At 50.3% G+C, this 27,470-nt stretch overlaps 2 protein-coding genes across 3 annotated transcripts in view; one reads left to right on the forward strand and one right to left on the reverse strand.

Moving 5' to 3' along the window:
* LOC142444743 (uncharacterized) overlaps positions 1-4,587 on the forward strand; it is a 199,394-nt gene extending 194,807 nt beyond the window's left edge. For both annotated transcript variants that reach the window (XM_075545941.1, XM_075545942.1), the window contains exon 3: positions 4,146-4,587. In XM_075545941.1, coding sequence (XP_075402056.1) covers positions 4,146-4,530 — 385 coding nt within the window. In that variant the 3' untranslated portion in view covers positions 4,531-4,587. The remainder of the gene's footprint in view (positions 1-4,145) is intronic.
* A 5,108-nt stretch (positions 4,588-9,695) lies between these two features.
* On the reverse strand, positions 9,696-26,919 carry RCN1 (reticulocalbin 1). The gene is made up of 6 exons (XM_075545943.1): positions 26,583-26,919; positions 18,456-18,649; positions 16,948-17,126; positions 15,087-15,147; positions 11,783-11,982; positions 9,696-10,749 (listed from the first exon to the last, which is right to left on the reverse strand). The coding sequence occupies exons 1-6, from the start codon at positions 26,834-26,836 to the stop codon at positions 10,642-10,644; spliced, it is 996 nt and encodes a 331-aa protein (XP_075402058.1). The 5' UTR covers positions 26,837-26,919; the 3' UTR covers positions 9,696-10,641.
* Between the last annotated feature and the right edge of the window lie 551 nt (positions 26,920-27,470).

The raw sequence follows: 27,470 nt of genomic DNA on the forward strand, positions 1-27,470 counted from the left end.
ACATGAGCAACTGCATGAATGGGCTGCGGCATTAGGAAGGTTGAGAACCACTGACCTAGTGTATTCATTTCCCAAGAGTGCTATACAGATTACTACAAACTGTTGTCTTAAACCACAATAGAGTGTACTTCTTTTTCCCCGGTTCTGTGCAAATTTAAGTGTTGGTCAGGTTGATTCCTTCTAGAAACACTTTGGGAGAATCTGTGTTAGGCTTCTTTCCTAGGTTCTGGTGTTGGCCAGCAATCCTGACTTTCCTGAGGCAATGCAGAAAGCTTTGTCCTCGGGCAGAATGTGCTCGAAACCGAATTGCTCCTCCTCCCCAGGTCCGCTCACCCTCAGGTCTTGCCTGGGCCTGTCCTGGGTGGAAATTGGAATGTCAGTGTCTCCAGAGCACAAGTTAAACCCTAACCAAGGTGGTTGGAGGGCCCAGAACTGATCCTGTTGACTTTTCTGTTCTGCACTAGTTTCGAGTTGGGCTGCCGCTTGCAACCACCAGCCAAGGCCTTCGACTCCCTGAGAGAACGAGTCTCGGGAAACCACAGGGGCCAGTTCTGCCCTGTCCAATGGGCTCGTTGTGAGTCAGGATCCACTCAATTCAGTAAGATGGCAGAGAATCGTGGCCCCTTGCCTATTTATGAAACCCCTCTTGGCACTGAGATGAACTTGTTTTGCTGCCAAATGGGATTTTATGAGGGACTCTCACGCTTGTTCATGGAGCCATGTGGCTGTGAAGCCTTTGGACCATTTTGACCTCCTGCTGATGAGCTCCCTCAGACGATGATTTGTTTTTGTCTGTTCTTGTCTTTACCCTCTTTGACTTAATAATGTCTCTATCACACACACTGGCTCCAATCTGGGCCCACATATATGTCGTCCTCCTAGAAGGTTCCCCCTAGCCCAATCTAGATAGATAGATAGATCAATAGATCGATGGATAGATAGATAGATAAATCAATAGATAGATTGGTTTGTAGACTCATCACTCCTGTCTTTGTCTCTGGCTTCCCGTGGCATCCGTGTCTTGGTATGAGATCATGACCACTGCTGGGAACCTCCTCACGTCTCCACAGGCACCTCAACCAAACCTTTATCACCTTCACCCCACACTTATTCCTTTCTTCATTCCTGCCTCCCATCGATGGAATTTGCAAAAAATGGCCCACGCTGGAGAGTCCTCCTGGGTTCTTTTCTCTCCGTATTCCTTATTTATCATCACGTTATCTGTGAAACCTCTGCGGATGCATCCACCTGGTTCTCCCCCATTCCTCTGCCAGCACTCCGGCCCAAGCCCCTGGCACATGTCGGGGCTGCACATGGCCTGTTCATCCTGCCGACCCATCATCATTTCCGGCCACTCCACAACTCAATATGAAGCGCAGTGAGTAGTTTACGAAACAAACCTGCTAGTGCCTGTCCTCTGCCCACCATGCACTGAGTGGCTTCCCATTGTCACAGGATCAAGTCCAAATTCCTTACCCAGATCTCCAGTCTGGCTCCGCCTTCTCTGGGAGTCTGTGCTCCACTCATCTGGGAACTTATTCTACAAGAGATGCTGTATTCTCTCTGGCATTTGGGCCCACACATATGTCGCCCTTCTCCTAGAAGATCCCCTGCCCCACTAGCTGATCACTTTGATCACTCCTGCTCTTGCTAGAGCCCCAGCTTGGCTCCCACTTCTTCTGAAGGGCTTCTTTGATTCCCTAGACCAACTCAGACTTCCTGCTTTGAGCTTTCAGAGTCTCCGTGCTTCACCTGAGATTGCATCCATCACCTTGCATACCTGTCCGATGATGGCGTCCTCTCCAGGCTAAGGCTACAGGACGACAGGGTCCAGTGCTTTCCAGTAGGCTGGCTGCTTTCTCTTTCTTGTCTGGAGCATGTCAGCAGGTAATCTTCAGGTGCCCAACAAAGGTTTATGGGTGGGAAGGAGAGGAGAAATAGAAAAGGGGGAGTATGGAATAGGGCTGCCTGATTCTTCTCTGTTCTACAACTCTCAGAGGAAAACAGCTAGTCTCTTCTTGTTGCCAAAGGGAAGATAAGGGGTGACACACCAGAGCCAAGCCCCTAACATGAGAACTCCTGGTGGCAGGAACTTGGTCTTGCTCAAAGTTGTAAATCTTCAGCCTAATAATAAATATAAATAGTATGTGTGCAGTAGATGCTATTAAATGAAAAAATTCATCCTAAGGAATTCCTGGCCCATAGCCTAACCAGGCAGGGAAATGATATTTTTGTAAGAAGCCTCAAGAAATAATTTGACTTTTTAGAGAATGTGGACATATATATAGGAGCCCAGATGGCAGGGCTAAGCATTGGGCTGCTAACCACAAGGTTAACCCTCACTAGTCCTGCCCCAAGAGAAGAGAAGTCTGTCTGCTCCTGTAAAGATTTATGGTCTCAGAAACCCTAAGAAACCCGTCTGCTCTGTTCTCTGGGCTTGCTATGAGTCTGAGTGGGTTTACACATATGTAAACTTCACTCAAAATAAATCCTTAAAAGTCTGAAACAATGGCAAAGATTTTCCCCACGTACTCTTTTGTTACTAACAAGCCAATCAGACCTAGTATTGAATGTGCGACGTCCCAAAGTTACAGAAACTCATGAAACCACGAGGCTGAACCGTCAAGCGCCTCGTGCAAGCTTGGCACGTGGGAGGTGCTCCTTATGCAAAAGCACGCTGTATCACGGCGAGGCCAACACAAAGAACAGAGACCCTGCTTATGGAATACTGCTCCCCCAGTGGGAACAGGCAGATGTTTTTCTGCCCTGCCTGCTGAAAGAGAGACGACAATGGTGGCAGAGAACTAGGAGAAGCGATGAAGCAATAGCAGCAGAGAGGCACGGAGATGAAAATAAGAGACCGTGATTGTGGCTGGGCGGGGTCACCGCACAGAGCAAGGCTCTCCTCTAAGTTTGCCCTTTCCCTTCTTGTTAGTCATGAAGAAGGCTCCTTAATGGAGGGGAGCCAGAGGCAGGAACCTAATGGGTCAGAAGTAGGAGTCTTGCTTATTAACCTATTCATCTCTTGAGTGTATTTTAAAATTTAAATTTGTAGTCTTAAAAACTAACTTCAATTTTTAAAAAATCCATACATATCAAAAGAAAAGAAATCAACCCAACTTCCACGGCTGGACTGAAAATATGTTGGGGTCTAGCCTGTGAAAACTTTCTAGACAATAAGTACATAAACCAGTCTGTTCTGATACAACAGAGGAGATGGAATGTTGCTGGACGCTGATGTTCTCCTTTGAATATCTTTCCACATCAAGATGACGGCCAAGAGCCCCTGGACCAAAGCCTTCCTGATGCCCTGGGGCAGAGAGGTTTAGCTTGTCTGTTTCCCTCCCATGAACAATGGCCTCCGTGAACAGCTGCGTCGTCAAGCCTTAGCACAACCCATCATCATTTCTTCAGTCGTAATGTTCTCAAGAAAAGAAGACACTGCTATTAAAATGCTTACATCATAAATTGGCTTCCTTGGGGTGGGTGGGGGCAAGGGGCTCAACTTGATGTGATGCTTTTTAGTCCCCGATTCTGTACAACCACCAGGTTTTATCTCCAGTCCCACCTCATTTTTATTCAACAGACTTAAAAACTGAGCGAGACACAAGCCCGGCCTTTGAAGAGATTCTAATCAAGTAGCAGAGAAATGTGCCCGTAGTAAGACTCTGTTAAACCCTTTCCACCTAATACATGCCTATTCATAAGCCAGAGTCACTGCCACAGAGACACAAGAAAACGCTCTCCAGTAAATGCGTTTGCTCTCACTTCATACAAAAGTGCCCTTCCCTTATGGCTACTCTCAAGGACAAAATGGACCTACAATATTAGTGATAATCAATGAGTAGTGAGAATTTATCTAGGGACATTAAACAACTTGGTATTTATCTACGTGACATATATTAATGAAATGTATCATTTGGCTCTCATAGCCACACTGTAAGGTAAGTACTACTGACAGGAACACTGTATTGTTGTGGAAACCAGGAAGTTCAGTCATTTGCCCCAAATAACTCAGCTGGTGAGTGGTGGAGCTGAGATAGGTCAAAAGCCTGTGAGACCAAAATGCTCTGTCTCATAAACATACTGCCTTTAGGCTGGGAGGGTAACGGCAACCAAGAATAAGACTCGATTTAACTTTCCAGGTACTGTGGCCTGAAGACCGGCTTGCTGACATCCTATTTGGTAGGGTTCATGGCGACCAATCAGTGCACTTTCTACACACCCATCGGCTTTCCTCAGATCCCAGTGGCTGCCTTAGCTGTGGAGAAAGTGGGCCAGTCCAGCGTGCATTATCGACTTGCTCTGTTTCCACCAAAGGCCACCAAGGGGCCGCCTTCAGTAGACCACCAGGACCTCAGTGATGGCTTTTTCTTTGCCCACCCCAAGCTGTCACAGTTTGACGCCTTGGCTTGTACCACCGGCTCTTCGGTCCACGTCTTTGTGAACCCAGCTACCAGCCAGCCAACAGCCCTTCCAGAAGACTTCAAGGAGGGCCTCCTGAGGCTGAGGACCCCAACTGCAGTGTGAATCATCGGGACCTAACATTGTCGCTCTCATGCAATAAAGTTGAGGTTATTCTCTCAATGATTTTGATTCCTTAGCATGTAGTTTTGCCCTTAACAGGACTGACAAATCCTTAACCCTTTTATACAGCATCACAGAACGAGTCACATACTTTTAGACAAACTCGCAGGCACCTCCTTGCCTCAGCCCTGGACCAGTGCTTTTACACTGTCACCGAGTCCTCCCAACAGACCAGTGAAGGACAAACCACCCCGTTTACCGACGAGGGAAATGAAGTGGGAATTACTGACCTAGTCATTCAGCTAGTGAGTCCCGCTGACTCCAAAGCACATCCTCTCCATTCTGACACTAATATTGCCTCTCTCATCCACGCCAGCATCAGGATGGCCATAAAAGGCTGTCTACTTCCTGGCTGGCAGCATGGTTTCCTGGGCATGCTTTGGAGTTTTCTTGCTCTTCAATATCTTGGCCTGTGATCCCTTTCAGGACCTGCCGTTCTTGCCCACAGTCTCATCTCTCCTGACCCTTGTCACTGCTCTGAAAGCGGGCTCGTATCAGGCTCTTGCTAACTATTCATCACGCCCACCGCCGAGACGGAACACTCCAGGAAGGTGGCCTGCCTGCACCACAGAAACCCGAGTGGCAGAGCCAACAAAGGCAATCCAGCCAGGTGCTGCAGCACAAGTCTTTCCCTACCGCCAACTCTGCATGTCCTCCCAGTGGTCCTCAACTTTCAAATGATCCCGTTTTGCCGCCCGGTTATTAAACTGGGGTGATGGTAGCAGTCATTTCAATGTCCTGGGGCTAGTAAGGTGGCGTACCTTACCATCGGAGAACCCTGTCTTTGTATCCTGGATCTACCATTTCTAAAGAGGGCAGCTCCATGTCCTAGTTTGCCTACAGTTGGCCTGGTGGGGCCTGCCACCTGGCTGTCCCACTGTGGGTCTCTCACGATGGACCAGTGGGATCTGTGGACCATTCTTCTCCTTCCCACCAATGGGTTCCGTGTATGTGGGTGTGGACATCCCAGCCGACATCAAGTCATCTCACTGCCATTGAGTCAGTGCTGACTCCCCGGGGGGTGGAGGATGGTTTCTGAGACCGTCACCATTTACAGGAGTAGAAAGCCCAGTCTTTTCCCCTAGGAGCTGCTGGTGGATGCAAACTGCTGACCATGCGGCTCACAGCCCAAGGCATAACTAGGACACCATGCTAGCCCCCTAATAACTGTAGCCACTCTTAAGGCCTAACAATGTGCTAAACACAAAACCCTGGGAGAGGCTTGGGGTCATTTGGACAGGGCATTCCAGGGTGGTGCTCTGGACTAAGGGTTGGGTGTTAGTGGATGGTTCACATCCACCAGTCGGCCACTGCTGGAGAAAGTCACAGCTGTCTGCTCCCCGAGGACTTTATTTCCAACGCTCTACATAGGGTATCTCTGTCAGCTCCTACTCCATGGCAGTGGTTTGGGGGTTTTGACTTTCCAGGATTTGGAGTGTAGTCTACAAGGCACAGAGCTGGAGTTTGGGTGGAGGTTGTGGGCCATAGATCTGAGCGGGCAAAACCCTTGTGCCTCTGGGCTCCTCGCCCCTCGTGGACAAGCACAGCCAGAGGTAGGGGCGCCATGGCTCTTAGAAACTTCTAAAGTGGGCAGGGCAGCTTGCCTTTCACGAGCAAGGATGTTCTGATCTGGACAATTAATTAATATGGGCCCTTTGTTTATGGTCTGTGTGACATAAGGCATGATTTATAGTCTATAAATGGGGGAACTGGCCCGTTGGTAACCCAGAGTGCTGCTCCCCAGTACTTCAGCAAGCACCCTCGAAGCGCCATGAAGATGACCCTTCTCTGTACCTTCAAGCTACACGTCACACCTGGCTTGCTTTGTCCACATGGGTGACATCTCCAGGAGCAGCCATTCCAATGGCTGCCCTTGACTCTCCCATGGTTATGGATAGACAGGGAGCCCCGAGGACGAGCTATTAAAGTTGTCCAGGACAATTGCCCAGGTACACAGCAGACTTGGCAAAAGCAAAAATTCAACCCTCTGTTAACCCATCGAGGCAGGATTGTGTCCCACAGCCCAGCCCAGTTATCCTCCTTGTGACAGCACCAGCCGCAGAGCCTGCTAGGAGGGCTAAAGAAGAAACGGAGGCACAGGCCTTGGCGTAGTGCCTGAGAGACGCTATTAGTATTATCTTCTTGTTATTGTTGGGCCATTGATTCATCGTGGGCCCAGGTACAACCAAATGTCGGTCTAGAGTTAAAACAACGCAAACATTTAAAAACCAACCCCCCAAAGCCCTAGTCATTCACTCACTACTGTATTCCACAGGAGGCTTCTGTGCAGCTGCTCCGGCAGGGCCATGTAGCTCTTGAGCTACCCATTTGCCAGGCACTTCTGAGCAGCTATGACTCAGGGCTTTGTTAACAAGGGAAAAGATAGTTTCACCCAAGCAGGTGAGGGGGCCAAAACCCATTCAGGTATTGTAGATTTTATTGCTAGACTTTTTGTTATACTCAAATCATGGCAAAAGCAAACAAGAGGTACAAAATGTGTGTTCGTGTTTCACTAGCGCAGATTATGGCTGCTAGCAATTAATGCTTTCAGTCACATTAATCATATAAATAATGCTTTGTGACACTACAGTATTTCCCATTACAGATCAGTTTTGTAGCATTTGCTCATAATCAGACTTGAAATGTTACCCAGAAACAAAATGTTTCCCTTGAAACAGTCAGATGCTATTAGAAATCTAAGGCTTTACAAGTCCCCGTGTTAACAGTTATGTTAACAGCGAAGATTTCCTTTCCTTAAATAGTGTTCCATTCAACCCCAGAAGCCCAAGTCCTTTCAGGGCTACTCTTCTATGTGCAGACTTGAAAAACTGGGAGCTCAAAATACGTGTAACATCTTACGGTGTACCATTTAATGTCAACCGGTGCTCTCATTTGGGGGGAAACAGCATTAGCACAATTTACAAGTGTTATGCTCATAATTAGGTTACATAGTACCTTCTCTATTATTTTTTAAACCTAGGTGTTCATTGCTAAGTGTCTATGCCTAGGGAAGAAGAGTTGTTTTCTCCTCCTGACCACCCAGGCATATGCTGGGGAAGGGAAGCAACTGAGAAGCCAAAAAAAAGGAACATTGAGCAGATGCAGATTTGCAGCAGGGATTTTAGAGCCAGCTAACTCCTGGAGTTGAGTTCTGGCCCTACTCTTTAATGACTGCAGAGGCTGAGACAAATTACCGTATACCCTGGAGTACAAGCCGACCCGAGTTATCAGCCAAGGCAAATTTTACCACAAAAACTGAATGAAAAATGTGCCGAAAAACCCGGCTTATACATGAGTATATATGGTTCTTCACTTCCCATGCAGCAAGTCTCAGCTACTGTTGTTTTTTTATAGAATATCTTCTCCCCCACCCCACTCCAGGAAAAGCTTTAATGAAAGCTACCAACTTTTCATTCATTTAGCAATCACCGAGTGTTTATTATGCAAGGAGGGGGAGGGGGGGGCTTCAAAAACATGTGGGAAAAGTAGAATCGAAATAGAATTTTCTCAGGAGCCTTTTGAAGCCCCCGGTATACTGGATTTACTGTTCTCCTGGGAAACTGTAATAAATTAGACCAGACTCATGTTTTCATGGAGCTTAAATTCTAGCAGGCACGAGATGGATAATATGCAAACCAGAGTGAAATGGTGTAGCGGTTGAATGGTGAATCTCCAAAAAATGGCCACACCCGATCCTGTAGAACCTGTAACTGTGACCCTCTTTGGGAAAAGGACCTGTCTCTGTGCTGAAGGATCTCCCTGATGAGACGATCCTGAATTAACCAGGTGGGCCGATATCCAATGGCAAGAGTCCTTACAAGACACATAAAAAGCCATGAAGATGGAGGAATTGGAGTTATAAATTCACAAGCTAAGGTACACCGGGGCCATGGGAAGCTCAGAGGACAGGTAGGCCTCTCCTAGTCGTCTAAGGGAGCATAGGCTCACTGACACCCTGGCTGTGTCCTTGTGGCCCCTAAAACTGAGGGCATCCATGTCTGGTGTGAAGACCTCCACTTTGTGGGCATTTGTTCTGGTAGCCCCTAGAAAAACAAATGCAAATGGTAAGGACGGGAGTGGGGACTGCTTTAAAAAGTGGAATCTGGAGATCATCTTCAAGTTACCTGGGATTGGAGGGTGAGGGAGATGGGCATTCAGAACCCCAGGGGGAAGCAAGTACAAAAGACCCAGCCTGGTTCTAGGCCTATAAAGATGACCCTGTTTGTGCTGTCAGTGAAGTCATGCCAGAGCAGGGTGGGTCCCAAACCTAATCCTATGTGCATGGTATCTTACCAGGGAGAACATACCACGTGGAGACAACCACACAAGGAAAATCCACCTCCAACATGCCCAGGATGGTTGGCTATTGGAAGCAGAAGTAGCAAAAGAGAGGCCTCTTCCGTGACCCCTAGAAACAGAGTTCAAACCTCCCAAACTGTGGGAGGTTTGTTCTCTCACGCCACCCACTTGTGGCTTGAGGTGTGGTTTTTCAGCAGCAGCAGCAGCGGCAACACTAGGACCAGACAGAGGGCCCGTAGAGCTAGACTAGGTGGTTATGAGAGAGGATGGACAAACACCACTGCTATCAGGTTGATCCCGACTCACTAGGAAGGACCCTGTAGGATGGAGCAGAAGTGCGCCGTGGCGTCTCAAATGCCATCAATCTTCCTAGGCGCAGAACACCTCATCTTCCTCCCTCAGGTGAGCTGGTGCGTTCCAACTGCCCCAGGACCATGCTTAAAGTAACCCACCCACTGTGCCAGCAGGGGAGATCCTGCTGACAAAACAACTGGAACCAGGTCCCAGCAGATGGGGGGTGGGGGTGGGGGACGGCAGCGCGTGGATGGAAGGACTCATAGACCCAGGTGAGAAATCTGGACTGTCTCCATGGAAACTTGTCTCAAAACGACCTCCTAAGTCCTGCCGAGCCCCTAACTACTAGTGAAGGAAATACATAAGCATTTATTAGTTCAAAGGGGTACTGAACATTCCAGTAATGAGTCTTTCAAAACAGAACCTTTATGGTCCCACTCATGTCGTTGCATCCCCACACTTAATTCGATGGGAAGATTGAGTTTGCAAATGAGGTACAAGAAGACAAACACAGCCACGGTAGAAAAGTCTCAGCGGAATCCTTTATTTCATTCTCTTCCTACTTAACAGCTGGATCTTCGACCTATGAAAGGTTTTTGTGTTTCCCTTTCCTACAGGCACTGGCCAGAAACGGCACCTTGTCCTTATTCCATGATCTCAGCTGCCCTGGGCTGAGGCGGGAGGGCTGCGGGGTCACCGCACTGGGAGGTGTGTTCCAGCACATCACGAGGCTTCCGGTCCGCTCGTGCCCCACAAGCTCATTCCAATTGGCGGCCACAGATCAGCGCTCCATAGTCCACATGGACACATCAAGAACATGTTTCTCAAGAATATTTAAAGTGTGTACTATTTTCCTATGGTTCTTCAAGTACCTGGCATTCATCTTCTCTACCTCTAAAATTAAATTTTTTTCACATTATCTTTCTTGATTGCATCATTTAAGAAAAAGCCAAGATGTGGATAGCTGGAGCATGTTAGCAAGCCCACAGGGGGACAGAGGCTTGACACCCCCCCCCTTTACAGTAACAGCTCAGAGTACAACTTCAAAAATGGAAGCTGAAAAGTCAGCCTTGCTTTGAAATACGCCTACCTAGAAAACCAGAATTCTACCAACTATTTAATAACGGCAAAAGTAAAAACCGGTAATTAAAATACATGTCAGTCATTCAGTATGAACCCCCCCACACACACCTGTTTTCTGAGTAACAGGTTTTTTTCAAGTTTTAGTTCATTGTAGTTTAAGTCATGTCTTAGTAATGCATCACCATAGAGAGTGGCAATTAATCAAAATTTTAATGTATTTTGAGAAGAATATCAAGGGCTATTTTCTGGTATCTTGAGGTCCAAATACTTTTGTTTTCTTTTTTAGAAACAACTGTTTTTAAATTAAACAATTAGAGTAACCATCCAAGACTGTACGAACGCTTCCCACAGTCTGCCAGGCTATGTCTGATGAGCATTTCAGAGTTCATCATGATTTTTTGTGAGATCTTCCCCGTAATTCGTAGCTTGGCTTCCGACAAACATGTGCCAGTTCTCCAATATCTCCTCCTTAGTTAACTTGTCATCCTGCAGGAGAGAGGGGAGAGGCCTGTAATAGAAACTCTTGGAAGTATGAGTAACAGTGTGGCCTAACGCTCCTGTTACTGCATCACTGCATTTAACCAGGAAGAAGCGGCTGGCCTGCAAAACCTCCATGAGAACAGCCTCCTGCTTTAAAAAAGGGGCTCAGAGACCTCAGTTCAGTCCCCAAATAATGCAGGAGTACAATCTACTTGTGTCTAAAAGTAGTGCTGGCATTCCCAAGAGGTCCCCAGAATGACACTTCCCCTTTCTGGCCTAACTGAATGACTCCACCGTCTCCTGAGAGTTTGGCGTGGTGACCAAAGTGGGATGAGCCAGGACTTCTTTTTAAATCGTCTTCTAATGGGTGTGGGCTTTATCAGGAAAGAGAGCACTACTGGGCGTCTTTCCCGAACAATCAGAAATATTAGCTGTCGATGCTAGCTGCCAACGCTCTTACTCATGGCGCTCCCCCGTGCGTGGGGACTAGAACTGCTCTCTAGACTCAGTGAGTCTGTGAGGCCGGGAGCTTTGGAAGCTCATCACTAGGTTTGGGCTGACTTGGAAATCAAGCCCCCTGAGAAAACACGGCCAACAGTGTGAGCTGGGCCACGGGTTTCTGGGCATTCATTCATGTAATGGGCTTCCCGGTACCCAATGCATCATAGGTATTTGATAAATATCCAACGGCTGAACCTATGGAGAAGTCAGCTCATCCGAGGGCAATGCTGTATATAGATCTTAACTCCGTGTCTTGTCCCCATCACACAAAGTGACTGGTTCACAATGTTTGGCTTCACGCAAGTCTTGTGGCTCGCTGCTGACTATCAGGGACTGTCTGTCTGCCCTAATGAACTCACTGTGGGCTATCGTGGGATTAGGTCTTATTTCCAGGTTTCTTCTGTAAGGCAAGAATAAGAAAAGTCAACAAAGACTGGGCAGGCAAGCCAATGCGACTGCCAAAGAAACAAGCAGAGCCCACCTCCTGCGTACTGTCTCCCTTCGAGGAGCGAGGCGGGAGAAGGCCAAATTTAAATACCTTGTTTTTGTCCGACTCGTACACCAAGTGCCTGGCCTCGGCCTGCGCGTGGTCGTAATCTTGAGGGAGGATCCAGTGGCGAATCTCATCTTTGTCCAACTTGCCATCCTTGTTCAGGTCTCGGAACTCATTAAACTGTTCCCGCTCCGACAGAACCCAGTCGGGCTCGGGGCCACTGTCCTCGTGGGAAAACATGTCAGCTGGAAGAAAAAGTTGACCTCTGGGGACAGGGAGAAGGGGGCGGGTGCAAGGCAGGGACAGGGAACCTCCTGGGCTTCCGAAGAGTGGCAGCTCATGAAGTAGCCTACCCTGGACAGCCAGTGGGCAGTTTCTTGGGGGGGGGGGGGGAGAAGAATGCTTCTTGATGAAAGAGAGAGAGAACTGAGCGGAGGGGGTCAGGCGATCACGCTGGTCTCTTGACTTTCTTCAGCAACTATGATCAAGGTGCTGGGTGTAATAGCGGAGCCCTAGGCTTCCTCATCTGTCAAACTAGAGGCAATAATTTAGAGACCTGCAGGGCTATAATAAAAATCACGTGGGAGACTTGATGTGACACCAAATGGTGAAACACCGCTCAAGAGAAAGGGCTTTTTCCCTCCATAGGTGGAAGCCAATAATGATCGAGAACAACTCCTTTCTTCTGGTCTAGATCCTGTCCAAGGCACTTTAGGTAATGTTATCTCAGGCTTTCCCAACATCCTACCAAGTCGGTGCTGTGACCCATTCAGAGCACGGAGGCACAGACCCGTGCCAGAAGCCAAGGCGAGTATGAGCTCACGCCTGCACTGCTTCCTGACCCCTGTGCCTGCTACTTATCGTTTATATCGTTTCCAAAGGGCTTTGGCGTGTTTTACACGACCATGCCCACCCTCCTGTACAATAACCACTGCCTCCATCTAAAGCCGGCAGCGAAGGACAAAGAAGGCAATGCTTTTTGCCTCCTCACTAGGTCGTCTTGGAAAAGGGACACCCGTGGGCAGTTTCTCTGCAGTGGGACACAGCTGGAGAACAGAGGGACAAGACGGACGCCCCTGCATTCGGCCATCAGAAAGGCCCACATCTAGGATCTTCAGGGTCTGACGTCTTCAGAATAAGCTGTTACTTATCCAAGGGAAAATTCTATTCTCGTTAAATTCCATTTTTCCAAGAACTCTTTGAGACCACCTCCTGGAGCTAATTTGAGCATCATTGGATACTGTCAGTACAGGTGCTTTTGGACCTTCATTTTACAGGTGAGGAAACTGAGGCTGGAGAGGTTATATGGCTCACAACTGGTAGCCATTGAAGCCAGGACTCCTAGTTACTATGCCCGCCCAGTGACACCGCACAGCTTCCGGTGCCCCATCCATCGCTGCCTCACACCTGCAAACTCACAGCTTCCGGTGCCCCATCCATCGCTGCCTCACAACTGCAAACTATCGTGCTTGACAAGTCGACGCATCGGCGCTCTCTGACTGCAAGCTGCTCTGAATCAGACGGCCCAGCGCCATGCCCCCACCTCCTTGTCTGCCCACAATGGAATGCTGTCGTGGCAAAGCCACCTGGGCCGGGAAGAGCACACCGTTTTAATGAACAGAGCCTCGCTGTTGGTTATCATCTGTCAGCCTCTTCTGTCGGTCTTCACCCATCACCACTGGCAAGGTGAGGCGCCCTCGGCTCTGAACTCATCTCTCTGGTGTGTGCGAGGCAAGAAGGCGGCTCTTGAGGCTTGCACTGACAAGGGAGCTGTCAGCATGTGTTAGTCTACAAAGGTAGTGTCCCCCAGAGCACTTTAATCACAGGCAGACAAGAAGCAGGGCTGGGTTCTTAGGACCCAACATAATTTCTAATGATCAGGAGACCCTTCACTCATGACTCAAGGCACTTGTTTTGTGTACAGGTGGCAAAAGAATACAATCACAGGACCAAGTGTGTAATTAACTGTCTCTATTACATGTGTATAGAAAAATTCTATACCCCCCCACCCCTCTTTCTTGGACCAACATGTGCATCAGATGGTTTTATCGCTTTGACCATGGTGAGCCTGAAGCACACCGAATGGTCCCTGGGCTGCCAGGACACAGATCCATCCTAGGAGAGAGACAGCCAAACTGCTCCTTTGAAGCAGGAGGGTGAGATGTCCCTGAGATGAGGGCACGTCGTCAGGACAGACCGGACTCTAGAAAAGGCCGTGATGTCTGGTAGGGGATCAGTCAAGGCCAGGGAGCCCCTCAATGAGAAGGACACATTCAGTCACCACAGCGATTGTCTCAAACATACCAAAGACCAGGAAGATGGCACAGGGCTATGCCGTGTCAATTTGTGGCACAGACTCCCATGAGTCACAGCCAACTTAGGGGCAGTGTACCCCAAGAACAGCTTTAAGGAGATTTGGGGAAAGAGCTGTTTGGAGAAGGCAGCCTGCAGAGGAAGCCGGGTGGCAAAGCTCTGCTGTGAAGAGCAAGGAGAAATCCCTTGTTGCCTGGAAGACGAGGTCACTGAGCTACCGGAGAGGGCTACCATTGGGAATGGTGGGTGCCAACCACAGTGTGCTTATCGGGAGCTCCTTCTGCCAGCGCACTCATCCTTGAAACCGTGTTGCCAGCGTGGAGACCTTTAAGACAAAATGCCACGTAGGGCATTTGCCAACCAAAGGATCCAAAAACAAGACACACAAAGTAGCTCTGTGGATGGGTTGCGGTGCACTTTGGAAAAGGCTTTACCTCGCTAAGAAGGAATTTCTGTCTAAAGAGATCGCTCCCAGTGGCCATCACGAATCCCAGGGACCACAGCTGCACCTACCCAAGTGTTTCCCGGCCTTGCTGCCCCATGCTCATTTTAGAGACCCTCCCCTGAGACTCAACTTTAGCCTCCCTTTAAACCAGGGAGGCTTTAGCTTCATCACTGTCAGTTTGTAACTGACAGGCGAATCGGGCCACCCCTGTGAAAGGGTCGTTCAACCCCTCAAAGGGGTCGCGACCCACAGGTTGAGAACCGCTGCTTTCAGTCGACAGGATTCTTGATCCTATTTACAAAAGGAAAAGTGGGCAATGTGATGAAGGGCAACCACAGTGCCAGGGGCCACGGGTGGCCAACCTAGTGGTAGGACCAGCCTTTGTGTCTGTTTCCCCCTGACTGTAATCTAGTAGTGGCTTCCTGAGACGGCACCTCAAAGGCTTGCATGACAAATCAGACGGAAGGCTCTCCCCACTAGGAGGCCACGGGGAGCCTCGCACCTGTTGCCTAGAGAGATGTCTGGGGAAGCAGTCAGACGTATGGTGGAGCAACACTGCGCAGCTGCACCAGACTCCAGGCCAGCACTCACCGATATACTCGTCCTGGTCCACGAACCCGTCCCCGTTCTTGTCGATATCCTCCAGGGTTTCCTAGGAGGGAAGGAGACCGCGCAGTGAGATGGCCACGTGGCCGCGGGCACCTGAGAAGTCTCACTCTTGGTTTCTTCGGTCCAGCTCTTCTGGCTGAATGCTGGGGGACTGCTCGTTCATCTCGTCCTCTTCCTGGCTGCTTGTTAATCAGCCACAAGCAGTGGTTTTTGCGGCCACTCATCTGCCCGGCAACTTTACAAGGAGAATTCTCTCCTTAAAAGAACATGTACTGCCGCCCCCCACCAAAAAAAAGAGCATGTACCCATAAACCCAGAGTGGTTCTGATCCTATCCCAAAGCCCGGCCAGATCAACCGTCCCCACCACCCAGGTGCGGATACCTGCTGAGCAAAGCAGCTTGAGCACCCCAAGGTGAGATGATCCCCAAAATTCATCCCAGCGCCACTGGGTTGGCGTCAAATATGAACCAGTGGGCAATCGCAAAGCATGCAAGTACGTCTGGCTTTTGATGGGATCAGGTTCTATACATTTGCCTTCTCAATTCGTTTACTGTCCATGGACACAGCAACTCAAAGGCAGCCTTAGTTGAAGAAGATTGCAGCCCCAGCGTGCTAGCTGAACCAGAAGTACTTGTGGATAGTACCAGGGCTTCGCCCACTCCTCTGCCACATGAGCCACCACTACGTGGACACTGCACGGTAAGCAGAACGTGTGCGCAGTCCCTGGGCTCATGATGAAGGGTGAGGCAAGGGTGGGCCCATCCACCAACCAGATAACAAAAGGCACTCAGAACAGACAGTAAAGAAAAACTGTCGCTGGCTTGTCTGCTGGCTGGAAACAGTTGGGGTGGGCTGAGGTTAGCTGCTCATGCAACAAGTAAGTGGTGGCATGTATGTTACCCGTGTGGACAATGAAGCCGCTTGGCACCCAACGAGCCAGCAAGAACCCCGCCCCCCACTGAGAGGCCTTTTCACACAGGGCGTGCTCGGAAAGTGTAAGTAGCGGATCCATCCACCCTTCAAAGACTCAGTCCTTTCTAGCTGTAGCTTTTAAGTTTCCACCTTAACAATCCAATGCCTTCTTTTTCTAGGCCGCTTAGAGCAGTGGTTCTCAACCTGTGGGTCGTGACCCCTTTGGGGGGGTCCAAAGACCCTTTCACAGGGGTGTCCTGACTCCTAACAGTAGCAACATAACAGTTACGAAGTAGCAACGAAAATAAGTTTTATGGTTGGGGGTCACCACATGAGGACCTGTATGAAAGGGTCGTGGCGTGAGGAAGGTTGAGAACCACTGGCTTGGAGCTAAAAGAGGGCTGGCAGAGGCTCACTAAAGCTCACTAAACCCATCGGCTTTTCCTGTGTACACATCCAAGCATTATGCCCCAGCTTCTTCCTATTTCAGTGGAGCCAGTAGAACGTAAATGGGAAGAGTGTCTCATTTCCAAGGCAGAACAATTAGGACAGGCTATGTGTTCTCTTTCCCTCTCTTTGTCTGCCAGATGGTTACTGCCAGGACGACCTTGAAGCCACAGATGGTGGAGTACGAGATGGAGGTAGCCTGACCTTGTCAACTGCCATTCCACCTGGAATGTCTGCATTTTACTTTGTCTAAGCGGAAAGGGAGCTGCTGCTGTGCTAGACAGTTCAGGCTGGGCTCTTTGTTACGGGAGCTAGCCTGCCCTGACCAATTTACTGGATAAGCAGGCATTCCCATGCTTTCCTGTTCAGAGTCCTCCGATTCTCCTGGGGCTGAAAGGCATTCTTCCTTAAAGAGAAGCGCCACGAGGTGGGTGCAGCTTTCTCCCCCGTCCTGCCCTAGCCCCGGCACCTCATCCGTCTTACCAAGACCACGATTTCCTTCATATGCTCAAACTCCTCGGGATGTAGGAAGGCAGTGAACTCCTCCCGAGTGGCTGTCTGGTCACTATTCTGGTCTGCGGCCTTGAACCTTCTCTCATCACGAGGTAGCATCTTCTTAAAGGTGTGATGATCTGAACTGTGCTGAAACTCGGCAGGGTTGCCTGCAGGAGGCAAACAAAAGCTCAAACTTCCACCCAAATCACCCTTCGTGTAAACAGTGGAGACACCAAACCCGGCAAGTTCTCTGAAGGCATTCAGCATCCATCCCCTCATGCCAACCCATGAGCCAGGCCTCCGTGGCTCTGGAGGGGCCTTACAGCAAATGGTCCAGAGCACAGGTCTTTGTGTTTCCCAAAGTGGACAGTACCACCCCTGGAGGGTACTCGAAATGATCTGGGGGTGGGAGGGGTGGCTGCAAAAGCAGATCCCCCAAACCTCCAAACTCACTGCCCTCGAGTCTGCTGACTCACAGTGACCCTCGAGGACAGGGTAGAACTAAGTGCCCCTGGGCGTTCTCAAGACTGCAACTGCTTACAGGAGTAGAAAGCTTTGTCTTTCTCCTTCGGAGCAGCTGGTGGGTTTCCACTGCTGATCTTTCAGATCATACCCCGATGCGTAACCACTACACAACTAGGGCTCCCTTGAAGATACCCACACTTTAGCCTGGGTTATAGGCGACAATCCAAATGTTTTCATTCCCGGGCGGGGTTGGTGAGTGCTAAGTATTTTTTTTTTTAAGAGATGACAGGCCAAGAACATTTGTGACAATGCCACGGCCATGCTTTTCTTTCCAGAATCCTGCTTTCATGTCCCTCCTTGCTCTGGAACAGAGGTTCCTTACTACCTACTGTTTCTGGTCTCAGTGCCTCTGCCTTGCTGTGGATCTCCCTTAGCCCAGCCGTGCGCGCATACGCACATGTGTGTGTATGTGTGTTTCTTCTCTAGCCTGTCTCCTCACTGTTTCTACCATGGACTTAGAAGGTTTATATTCTGTGCCTCCTACCCCACATCCTTCCATCATCCAAACCCTGCCCATTACTGACTGCATTGCTATACCTCTGCCCCCCGACTTTCCCCACTTGCCTTTTTCTCCCCAAAGAGAAATACACTATTCATGGTCCAGGTCCCAAACCACCCGCCACCAGGAAGCCTTCCCTGACTGCTCCACCCACTCTGAAACTCTGTAACATTTTAAAACAGAGAAATATTTCCTGTCTGATTGGTTCTCTGGGTGACCCTCTCTCTGAGACCATCCGCTCAGGGAGCGCAGTGATCAGGTCTATGGCATCTTTTATGGGTCCCCTGGCCGCACTCCCACCCACCACGCTGGACTTCACTCAGTAAGCAGAGGGAGACATACACAAGCAAATACTACTTAGGAGGTTGTGACATTTCCCCTAAGGGAGTGGCTGGGAGGAGAAATGGAGCATGTACTGGAAGAAGCTCGCCACCCAGCCCAGCTGCGTAACCCCTTCTCCAGCATCTCCTACCTAGGTAGTAACCATAGGTGGCCTGTTTGTATTCTTCCCAGGAAATGTTATCATCTTTGTCTCGATCGTAGTCCTTCCAGACTTTGGCGACATTGTCGAAGATGTATCTTTTCTGCACTCGTTTGATCCAGGTCTTCAGTTCCTCTGTGGTGACAAAGCCATCCCCATCGCTGTCTATCCGATCCACAATCTTCCTGTAGTTAAACACAAACACAGGCGATTACAAGGTTGTGTGACCTTACTCAAACTCACTCCCATGGAGTCAATGCTGACTCAATGCCAGCCCCTGGGGGTTTCTGACACTGTAACTGTTTATGGGAACAGAAAGCCCAGTCTTTCTCCCTCAGAGCTGCTGGTGGGTTTGAACTGCCAACCATGCAGATAGCCTAACATGTAACCAGTACTGGATCCAACACCTACAGAATCTAAAGGCAAAGCAATTAGATGAAATCAATTATCTGCTAACACGAGTGAGCACCTTTCTGAAGTGTTAGAGATGGAAACACCATACTCAGAAGTGCATTGACCTAGAGAGAGGCAATGTCAAGAAACAATAGCTTCACATTTCGAGGTCTTTGTTTAATAAAGGCTTCTATGATCTCTGTCCTGACAAACCTGGATGGGCCCCAGACTCCGCAGCACAGTGCTCTGTAGCTCGTCACTACCATTGAACAAAGCTGATTAGAGTCGAACATATAAGCGGGTAAGTCAACCAGTATTGCCGCTGGTTCAAACACGCTTAGGTTTATTCCAACAAAATGGGTTTGAAGATGTCTCTGCTGTCAGTGGGTGGCTGCAGACAAGTTCCCTCAGTAACGTCTTAGTTTCATCAGGGTACTCTCCATAAAAGGTCCAATCAAAGCAGTTGACTTCCAAAGGGGCTTGCTGGATGACTTAAATTCAAGGCAGAAAGGTCAGCCCAGAAGGTTCTGGTGACTGTTTGGGGTGGATTACAATAGGGTAATCTTGATAGACACTTTAGAAGGACGCAGTGTGATCATGGGCTTATAATGAAGTGCTGAGAAAACCGAAAAAGGCCAGGAAAGTTGCTCCAGAGTTTTGTTTTTCCGCATCACAGCAATGCCCCTGCTCCTTCTTCAAGGCAGCAAGGCCTTCCCACGGAAGCTTGTTGGGAAACTTACCCTATCCTCCCCACAGCTCTATGCTTGCTCCTTCCTTCACACTTGCTTTTGTTCTCAAAACTCAAAGAACATTTTAAAGGATCATGACTTGAGTCCCTTGAGGATGCCCCGCCTGCCATTTGGCCTGGTATCAACAGAAGCATGTGGGATTGCTGGGCCGGGGTGGGGATGGGGGTGGGGGCTGGGGGGGTCCCTAGGTGGAAAACTCACGTTCTGAAGTGCAGAGACCTAGAGGAAGCAACCATTAGATCAAGAACCACTAGCTTCACATTTTCCTGTTTTGTTTAATAAGTGTCTATGATTTCATAGCGATGCTTTTTTTTCTCCAACCTAGCTTCACCTGGTGAAACCTACTTGTCTTCCATGAAGTCGTCTCACTTCCGTGCCATGGGAACTGAGACCCAAAGAAATCACTTTTCTAAGGTTGCTTTTCCAAGATAGCACATCTGGTGTCTGATACAACCTAGGTGAGAGAGAACCCAAGTCCTCTGGCGTGTACACACACACACACACACACACTCGTCATTATATAAACCAAAAGAAAAGTGAGTTCTTTGTGGTTTTGCTTGTTTGCTTGGTTTAAATTCCACCACCCTGATGTCGAGGCTGGAATCTCAAAGAACAGATCTTATTGGAGAAAGTAGAAAAGGTAAGAAATGACACCAGAGAACCTACTGTGTTCACATTTTCACACAAATGACCTGTTAGCCAGACATGCCCACCCCTGCAAGGTCATTTTTCCTAAGTGTTTGCTGTAAAAATAATCACATCTTGAGCACTTAGGAAAATACTTAGGACCAAAACAGAGGGAAGAATGTGCCTAAAGGCGTGTGACCATTAGTTGGGTCCCTATGGGTGGGGTTTACACCCTACTGATAATGGAGATAGAGAGAACAGGTCAAACCTGCTCAGTAACATCCAAAGTCAGGCTGCCATACTGAATCTAGGATCTGCTCATCTTGTCACATGTGCCCCAATCCCTTCCCTTCCGACTGCGTGTATGTCCCTAGATTGTACAACCTACAGTGCAACCCCTTCCTGTGACGTATGTCTTTACCTGTAATTAGGGGGCTTGCACTCCCCCCAAAGATATATAAGCCTGGGTTAGCAATAGATACCCCTTTGGCCTCGGGTTGGCTTCCCCTTCCTCTCCTCATTCTCATCCATCCCCCTGTTCCCTTTCCCCTTGCCCTCCTTCCCCTCCCCCTCTCTCCATGTGGACCACCAAGCGGGGTTGAGGTGAGCATGCTACCATGAAACGTGTCTGACTCCATTATTTCAATCTCTCCTCTATCTTTCATGCTCTCGTTGACTTTATTATAATATTTACATATATTAACCATTCAATTGCACCTATCGAACCCAGGATCAGTTGTAGGGGGCTGGTCTTTTCCCCCACACTACGGATGGATCATTCCCCATCTCTCTGGAAAACGTCAAAGACAATCACAAGCTAGGTCCAACATTTTTAACTGAAAGTTTCACCCAAGCAGTCATTTGCCTACATTGAAGCGATACTGGCTAATTGTGTGGTGATGCTTCTTTGCCTTGGGTTGGGATTCTACCAACCCAATGATAAAACCTGAGGCAGGGGAAGCCTGGAGCCCTTTTTCTCAAGACGGTGACTATGTTGTAGCCACGTTAAGGGGCCTGTTCCCAAGCCCTTCTAACAGGCCTCAAGGCTGAAAGGTTAAGCTGTGGGCATCTCCAGGCTTCTTTTCAGGAAATCCCAGCCACTACAGACTTCCTTCCTCGCAGTGATCTCAGTAAACCTGTCAGCTTGTCGTGCTGTGGTGACCTCTGTGTACCCGGGACGAGGGAAGCTATGCCACCGGTATTTCAAAGACCAACAGGGGGCTGGGCATGTTTCAGCCAAGTCTCAGCACGAACACAGGGCAAACTGCATGGGAATCTATCCAATTATATTAGCCAGTGCAAGCCGCGTGGCTCCAACATCCAGGACTTAGGTCAGCCTATGGATGACAACACCGCACTGGTCAACTTACTTGTTTGGGACATAGGGTCAGAAGGGCTCAATTGCAGGAAGCGGACATTGTGTTCGGAGCAATAGAAAGCCAGCGATAGGGCGATGGCTTGGTGCAGTGGCTATAATCATGGATTCAAAATTGACAACATTGGTGGTGAAAATAAAGCAAGAATGGGCAACATCAGTAGTTCTCAACCTGTGGGTTGCGATCCCTTTGGGGGTCAAATGACTCTTTCACAGGGGTTGCCTAAGACCATCAGAAAACACATATTTCCAATGGTCTTAGAAACTGAGACACTGCTCCTCTATCCGTCAACAGGGGGGTCTGCCCACATGCACATATGCTGACCTGGTGAGAAAGAAGCTATCTCAACCTTCACACTGACGTTGGCTTTTTACGCATACTGTCACAAAATATAGCAATGCAGTTTACTGTTGTTATATTAAGACTGCAAGACCATGCTACACCATGCTGCAAAACAAAATTTCATTTATTTGTAATCAGAAATAAATATTTCACAATATATATTTACATATCATTTTTGTGATTCATCTCTATGCTTTATGTTCAATTTGTAAAAATGAAAATACATCCTGCATATCAGATTATATTACAATTCATAACGGTAGCAAAATTAGTTATGAAATAGCAACGAGAATAATTTTACGGTTGGGAGTCACCATAACACGAGGAACTGTATTAAAGGGTTGTGGCCTGAGGAAGGCTGAGAACCGCTGTTGTAAAAGCTAACACGACAGCAAGGATCTATCTGTCTCCCTCCCTCCATCACATGCCAAACACTGCTTCAATCCGAGGACCCAGTGGAGAACATGCCCAATGGTTATCTAAAGTTAACTGATGAAAGGATTCTCAGTCTAGCCAAGACTTCACATCAGATTGTACAACCCCATCTATAGAAAGCACAGCATCTAATCTCCGTTTCAAGCAAGCATCCAGAACAGCTTAGCCTGACCCAGAAAGTGCTAAGATATCTAATGGCAGAGAATGACGACCTTAATGTTTCTGTTTAAAATTTCAGGAGTGAGATCCCGGGAACGGCATCCAGCATGTACAATAACCCAACACTGTAACCCTAACATTACAACAGCCAACCAGCACAACATGCACAGCACAATAATCAGAACTCCTGGCTCTGGACCGTATTATCGGTGTGACCTCAGTGGCACCAGTGGTTAAGGGCTTCAGGCTGATGGTTCAAACCCACCCAGAGTCACATTGGAAGAAAGACCTGGCCATATGCTCTCAAAAGGTGAGGATCTTGAAGTTCTACTCCTCACACATGGGGCCAGCGTCCATCACAATCAGATTGATGGCAATGAGCGACAACTAGGGCAAGTGGCTTTGACTTCTTTGCGGTTCAGGTCTCTATTAATTGTGTCTTCTAACACTACAGGAGAGAGTGCGTGTGCACTTCTTCACTAGGGACAATGATCTTGATCTAAGGTAGGTGGACAACTCAACAAACACCCAGGCAAGCAGCAGAAATAGGCACAAGGCTCCAGACACCGCGTATGGCCCCTGGGAGATGAATTTCTCCTGAGCTGTCTGTCCAGCAAGGCAGCCGCACTCCAGATAATCACTGTCTCCTGGGAACCTGGCCCATACCTCTCAAGAGAACCCCTATATTGGGGTCTGGATATGAAACCCCCCAATTTTAAAGGTTCGTGGCTGTTCTTCTCTAGACTTCTGTGTAGCTTATCTGTGGCCTACGCAGCCTGGGTGCCTCCCTTGGCCACCCTCTGGCCTGGTGCACCAAACGCCCTTCTTAGAGTTGCCGTGTTGTCAGGATCTATGGTGACAAAGTTGTCCAATCCAGCCATGCTCCTTTTCCCCGCGTATCGGCTTGCAGGGGGCCATGACCATAAGATATGGTGCTAGAGAGCTGGCGTCTCACACTGCACCACATCCCAAACTGGACCCAGCATCCCTACCCATGAGTTCTAGCTCTATCTCACAGATGGGCATGCTCAGACCAGAGACTCAGACCTCACCCTTGACTTCTCCCTGTCTTCCTCCCAAGGAGTCAAGGGGGCATCCTGCATCAGTTCCACCTCGCAGCCATCTCTGAACTCATGTTCTTCTTCCCCTCTGAACTGGCTCCAGCCTCAGCCCTCTCCTGTCAGGGCTTCCAGCTTGCCTGAGGCAGGTTCTCTGCCCCACTGGCTGTGACTTTCCCAGGGAGGTTTGAGGAGAGTGTAACATTCTCAAGGACAGTCCTCCCTGAGCGTCTGGCTTGGTTCGCTCTCTACACGCCTCCTCTCCTGTTTCCTTCCTTGCGCCTTCAGTGTCCCAACAACTCTCAAGCCCAGAACTGGTTTCCAAACCTCTTAGAACCGAGCTGGTCCCTCTGGAACTGTCTTGACCTGCTTGTTCCCCTGGCAACTTTTACTTCCTTTTTTTAAAAAAAAATCAATTTGATCGGGGACTCATACAGCTCTTGTCACAATCCATCCATCCATCCATCCGTCCACTGTGTCAAGCACATTTGTATGTTTGTTGCCATCATCATTCTCAAAACATTTTCTTTCTCCTTGAGCCCTTGTATCAGCTCAGTTTCCCCTCCCTCCCTCCTCCACCCTTCCTCCCTCAGCCTTGATAATTTATAAATTATTATTACTTTTTCATGTCTTACACTGTCCAATGTCTCCTGTCACCCACTTTTCTGTTGTCTGTCCCACAGGGAGGGGGCTATATGGACATCCTAGTGATTGGTTCGCCCTTTCTCCCCCCTTTCCCCTTTTTCTCCTGGTATGGCTACTCTCATTATTGGTCTTGAGGGGTTTACCTGTAACCTGGATTCCCTGTGTTTCCAGCTCTTATCTGTACCAGTGTACATCCTCTGGTCTAGCCGGATTTATAAGGTAGAATTGGGATCATGATAGTGAGGGGTGGGGGTGGGGTGGAGAAAGCATTTAGGAACTAGAGAAAAGTTTTATGTTTCATCGGTGCTATGCTGCACCCTGACTGGCTTGTCTCCTCCCCAAGACCCTTCTGTAAGGGGATGTCCAGTCTGGCAACTTCTAAGGCATCCCTTCCTCACCAAACACCTGCCACCCCACTTTTCACCCTCAAGCCTTAGGGCTCCTTCTCCAAGATAAGCGGCCAGTGCTTTTCCGTGCCACCATCAGGTGTTGTCACTTGTCCATCAGCCTGTGCTCCATTATAAACATTCTGAAGCCTGCCAAGGTGGTGCCTGGCACACGGCGGCCATTCAAATGCTTGCTGCCTGGATCAGGAAGGCGAGCCGGGAGATCCCACAGGCACCACACTCAGGCAAATCCTATCAGCACCTGCTCTCACCACTAGGCTTTCCCATCAGGATGCAGCTGCCCTGAATGCCCGCCACCCACCTCCCACCCCCAATCTACATTCCCACGTTCCCAAACCTCCTTCTTTCCAGTGGCAATGCTGCCACTTGGGGGCCCTGGGACACATCAGCCTCCCAACAGACTGAATTCCTCCATGGCCTCCACTGTGAAGTGCCAACCAAGAACAGACAGTACTTCTCTGTGAAATGGAAAGCTATTGTTTGGAAGTGACTTTGAAGTTCAAAGATCTTTTGATCTGTGAGCAGGGAGAGAGTGGACCTACACAATAGGTTTCATTTCATTTCACATCCTGACCAAACTCCTCCACCTCCATGGGCTCCCGATAGTCCAGGGATGGCAGTGTTCCTTTGGCTTGGTGTGTAGTCATGGGCTGCTAGGCAAGGTCAACTGTTTGAAACCACCAGTTGCTTCTCGGGAGAAAGCTGAGGCTTTCTAGTCCTGTGAAGAGTTACTGTCTCAGATCCCCACAGGGCATTTCTACCATAAGGTCGCTATGAATGGAATGAGCTCCCGGCAGTGGATGAGGGCAGGAAGCTCTGTGTCTGCAGGCTTCCAGAGGCCTGGAGCCCAGTGGTCATGGAAGGCCTTCCCAAGCTGGGCCTCCAACTGCGGCCAGACTGGCCACTGATGGCTCTGTGCAACGGTTTCCAGAACCCCTGGATGTCCCACCAAAGGACCGTGAGAGGGGACCTGGAAACGCCAACAGTGTGTTTCCGCGGTTGACTTCAGTGCCTTCAGGACGGAAACCCACAAGTTCCCCTCCCACAGCAATCTCTGTAGACCTCTGCTGGGGCAGAAACTAGCCCTGCTTCCACCCGGCCCCCAACAGCACCCACCCCCAACTCAACTGTATCCCTTCATAAAACCGGGCTTTTAGGAGTCCTGGTGACACAGTGTGTTGTGCGTTGGGCTGCTAACTTGAAGGTCTGCAGTTCGAAACCACTAGCAGTTCTATGGGTTAAGGATGACAGGGTGCAGAAAACCCCAGGACCTGTAAGGTCGCTATGGAATCGATTGGTGAGTGTGTGAGTGTGTGTGTGTGTGTGTGTGTGAGAGAGAGAGAGAGAGAGAGAGAGAGAGAGAGAGAGAGAGAGAGAGAGAGAGAGAGAGAGAGAGAGAGAGAGAGAGAGAGAGAGAGAGAGAGAGATACAAGACAATTCAGCAGAAGGCAAGTACTGCCCGACCAACCCAGGAGCCCCTCCCCCGCCAGCGCCTGCGTCTTCTTGACACGCATGTTCATCCTCTGCGCTGTCTCAGTCTCAGTGGACTTCTCCCGCACCGCAGAGGGCGAGGGCAGGGGGCAGGGAAAAAAGTGTGCCACTGCAAGGCCACCCTGGCGACAAACTGCGGGTGTATCCGCTATCCCCTCCTCCCTGATGCAACCAAGGGGAGGGGGCGGGCCCTGGCCACTCCGGCCCCCGCTGCCACGTTCTAGGCTCCCCGCGGGGAAGCCACCCCGGCCGGCCATCCCCCCGCGGGGCCCCAGCCCTCGCCCCGCCGCCAGCCGGGCCGGCCTCGCCCTCGGCCCCGCGCGCCTGGTTTCGATTTCGCTTTGCGCGCGCGCCCCGCGTGGCTCCGGCCCGGGGGCCCCGTGGGCACCTGCGCCGCGCCGGGGAGCGGAGCGGAGCGGGCCGCGGCGGCACTCACCCCAGCCTCTCCTGGCTTTCGTTCGGAGTGAGCTGGTCGAAGGTCTTGGCGTCCTCCTTGCCCAGGAAGGCCTCGTGGTCGTACTGGAAGCTCTGGTTGTCCTCGGGCGGCCGCTCGCCCAGCTCCGAGTCGGGCCGCACCACGCGCTCCTTGCGCACCGTGGGTTTGGCCCGCAGTGGCCCGGGCGCCAGCGCCAGCGCCAGCAGCAGCCCCAGCGCGAAGCCCAGGCGGCGAGCGCGGCCGCCTCGAGCCATGGTCCGTCCGGCCGCGGGCGGCCCGCAGGAGCTCGGGGCGAGCGGCTAGGGCGGCGCCTCGGCAATGGGGGCTCCGGCGGGGCGGCGCCGGCGCGGCTGGGGCCCGAGCAGGGGAAGGGGCAGTCCGGCCCTGGGCCCGCCCCGGCCCGCGCGGAGGGGCGCGCCCGCGCCCGGCCCGGAGGCTTCGCGGCCCCCGCTCACGCGCCCATTGGCCTGCGCCGCTGCCGGGGGCGGCCGGGCGGCCGAGCCACGTCGCCTGGCCGGGCGGTGGGCGCGGGGCTCGGGTTTCCGACTCGGGCTCCTCCCAGCGATCGCTCCCCGAGGGGCGGGTCCAGGGAGCTGGGCTGGCCTGGAGGGCTCCAGCCAAGCCCGGGAAGAAGTTGTTAGGCAACAGATGTTCAGGATAAAATTCCCTCTCTGGTCTTCCCGTGCCGAGCCCGGAAGGCGGAGTCACCCCGCCTCAACTTCTAAGGCACGGCCGGAATCGCACACTCTCCCAGCGGCCAGATGTGCTCGAAACCGAATTCAACCCACTTAGCCAAATTTGAGCCTAGTTTCCAAACACTAGAAGGCGACGGCGGGAAGTCCCCTAGAAACGGGGGGTCGCAAACTTAAATCTCGAGCCATGTGAGCA

The sequence above is a fragment of the Tenrec ecaudatus genome, chromosome 4 (genome assembly GCF_050624435.1).
Source record: "Tenrec ecaudatus isolate mTenEca1 chromosome 4, mTenEca1.hap1, whole genome shotgun sequence".
Taxonomy (NCBI): Eukaryota; Metazoa; Chordata; class Mammalia; order Afrosoricida; family Tenrecidae; genus Tenrec; species Tenrec ecaudatus.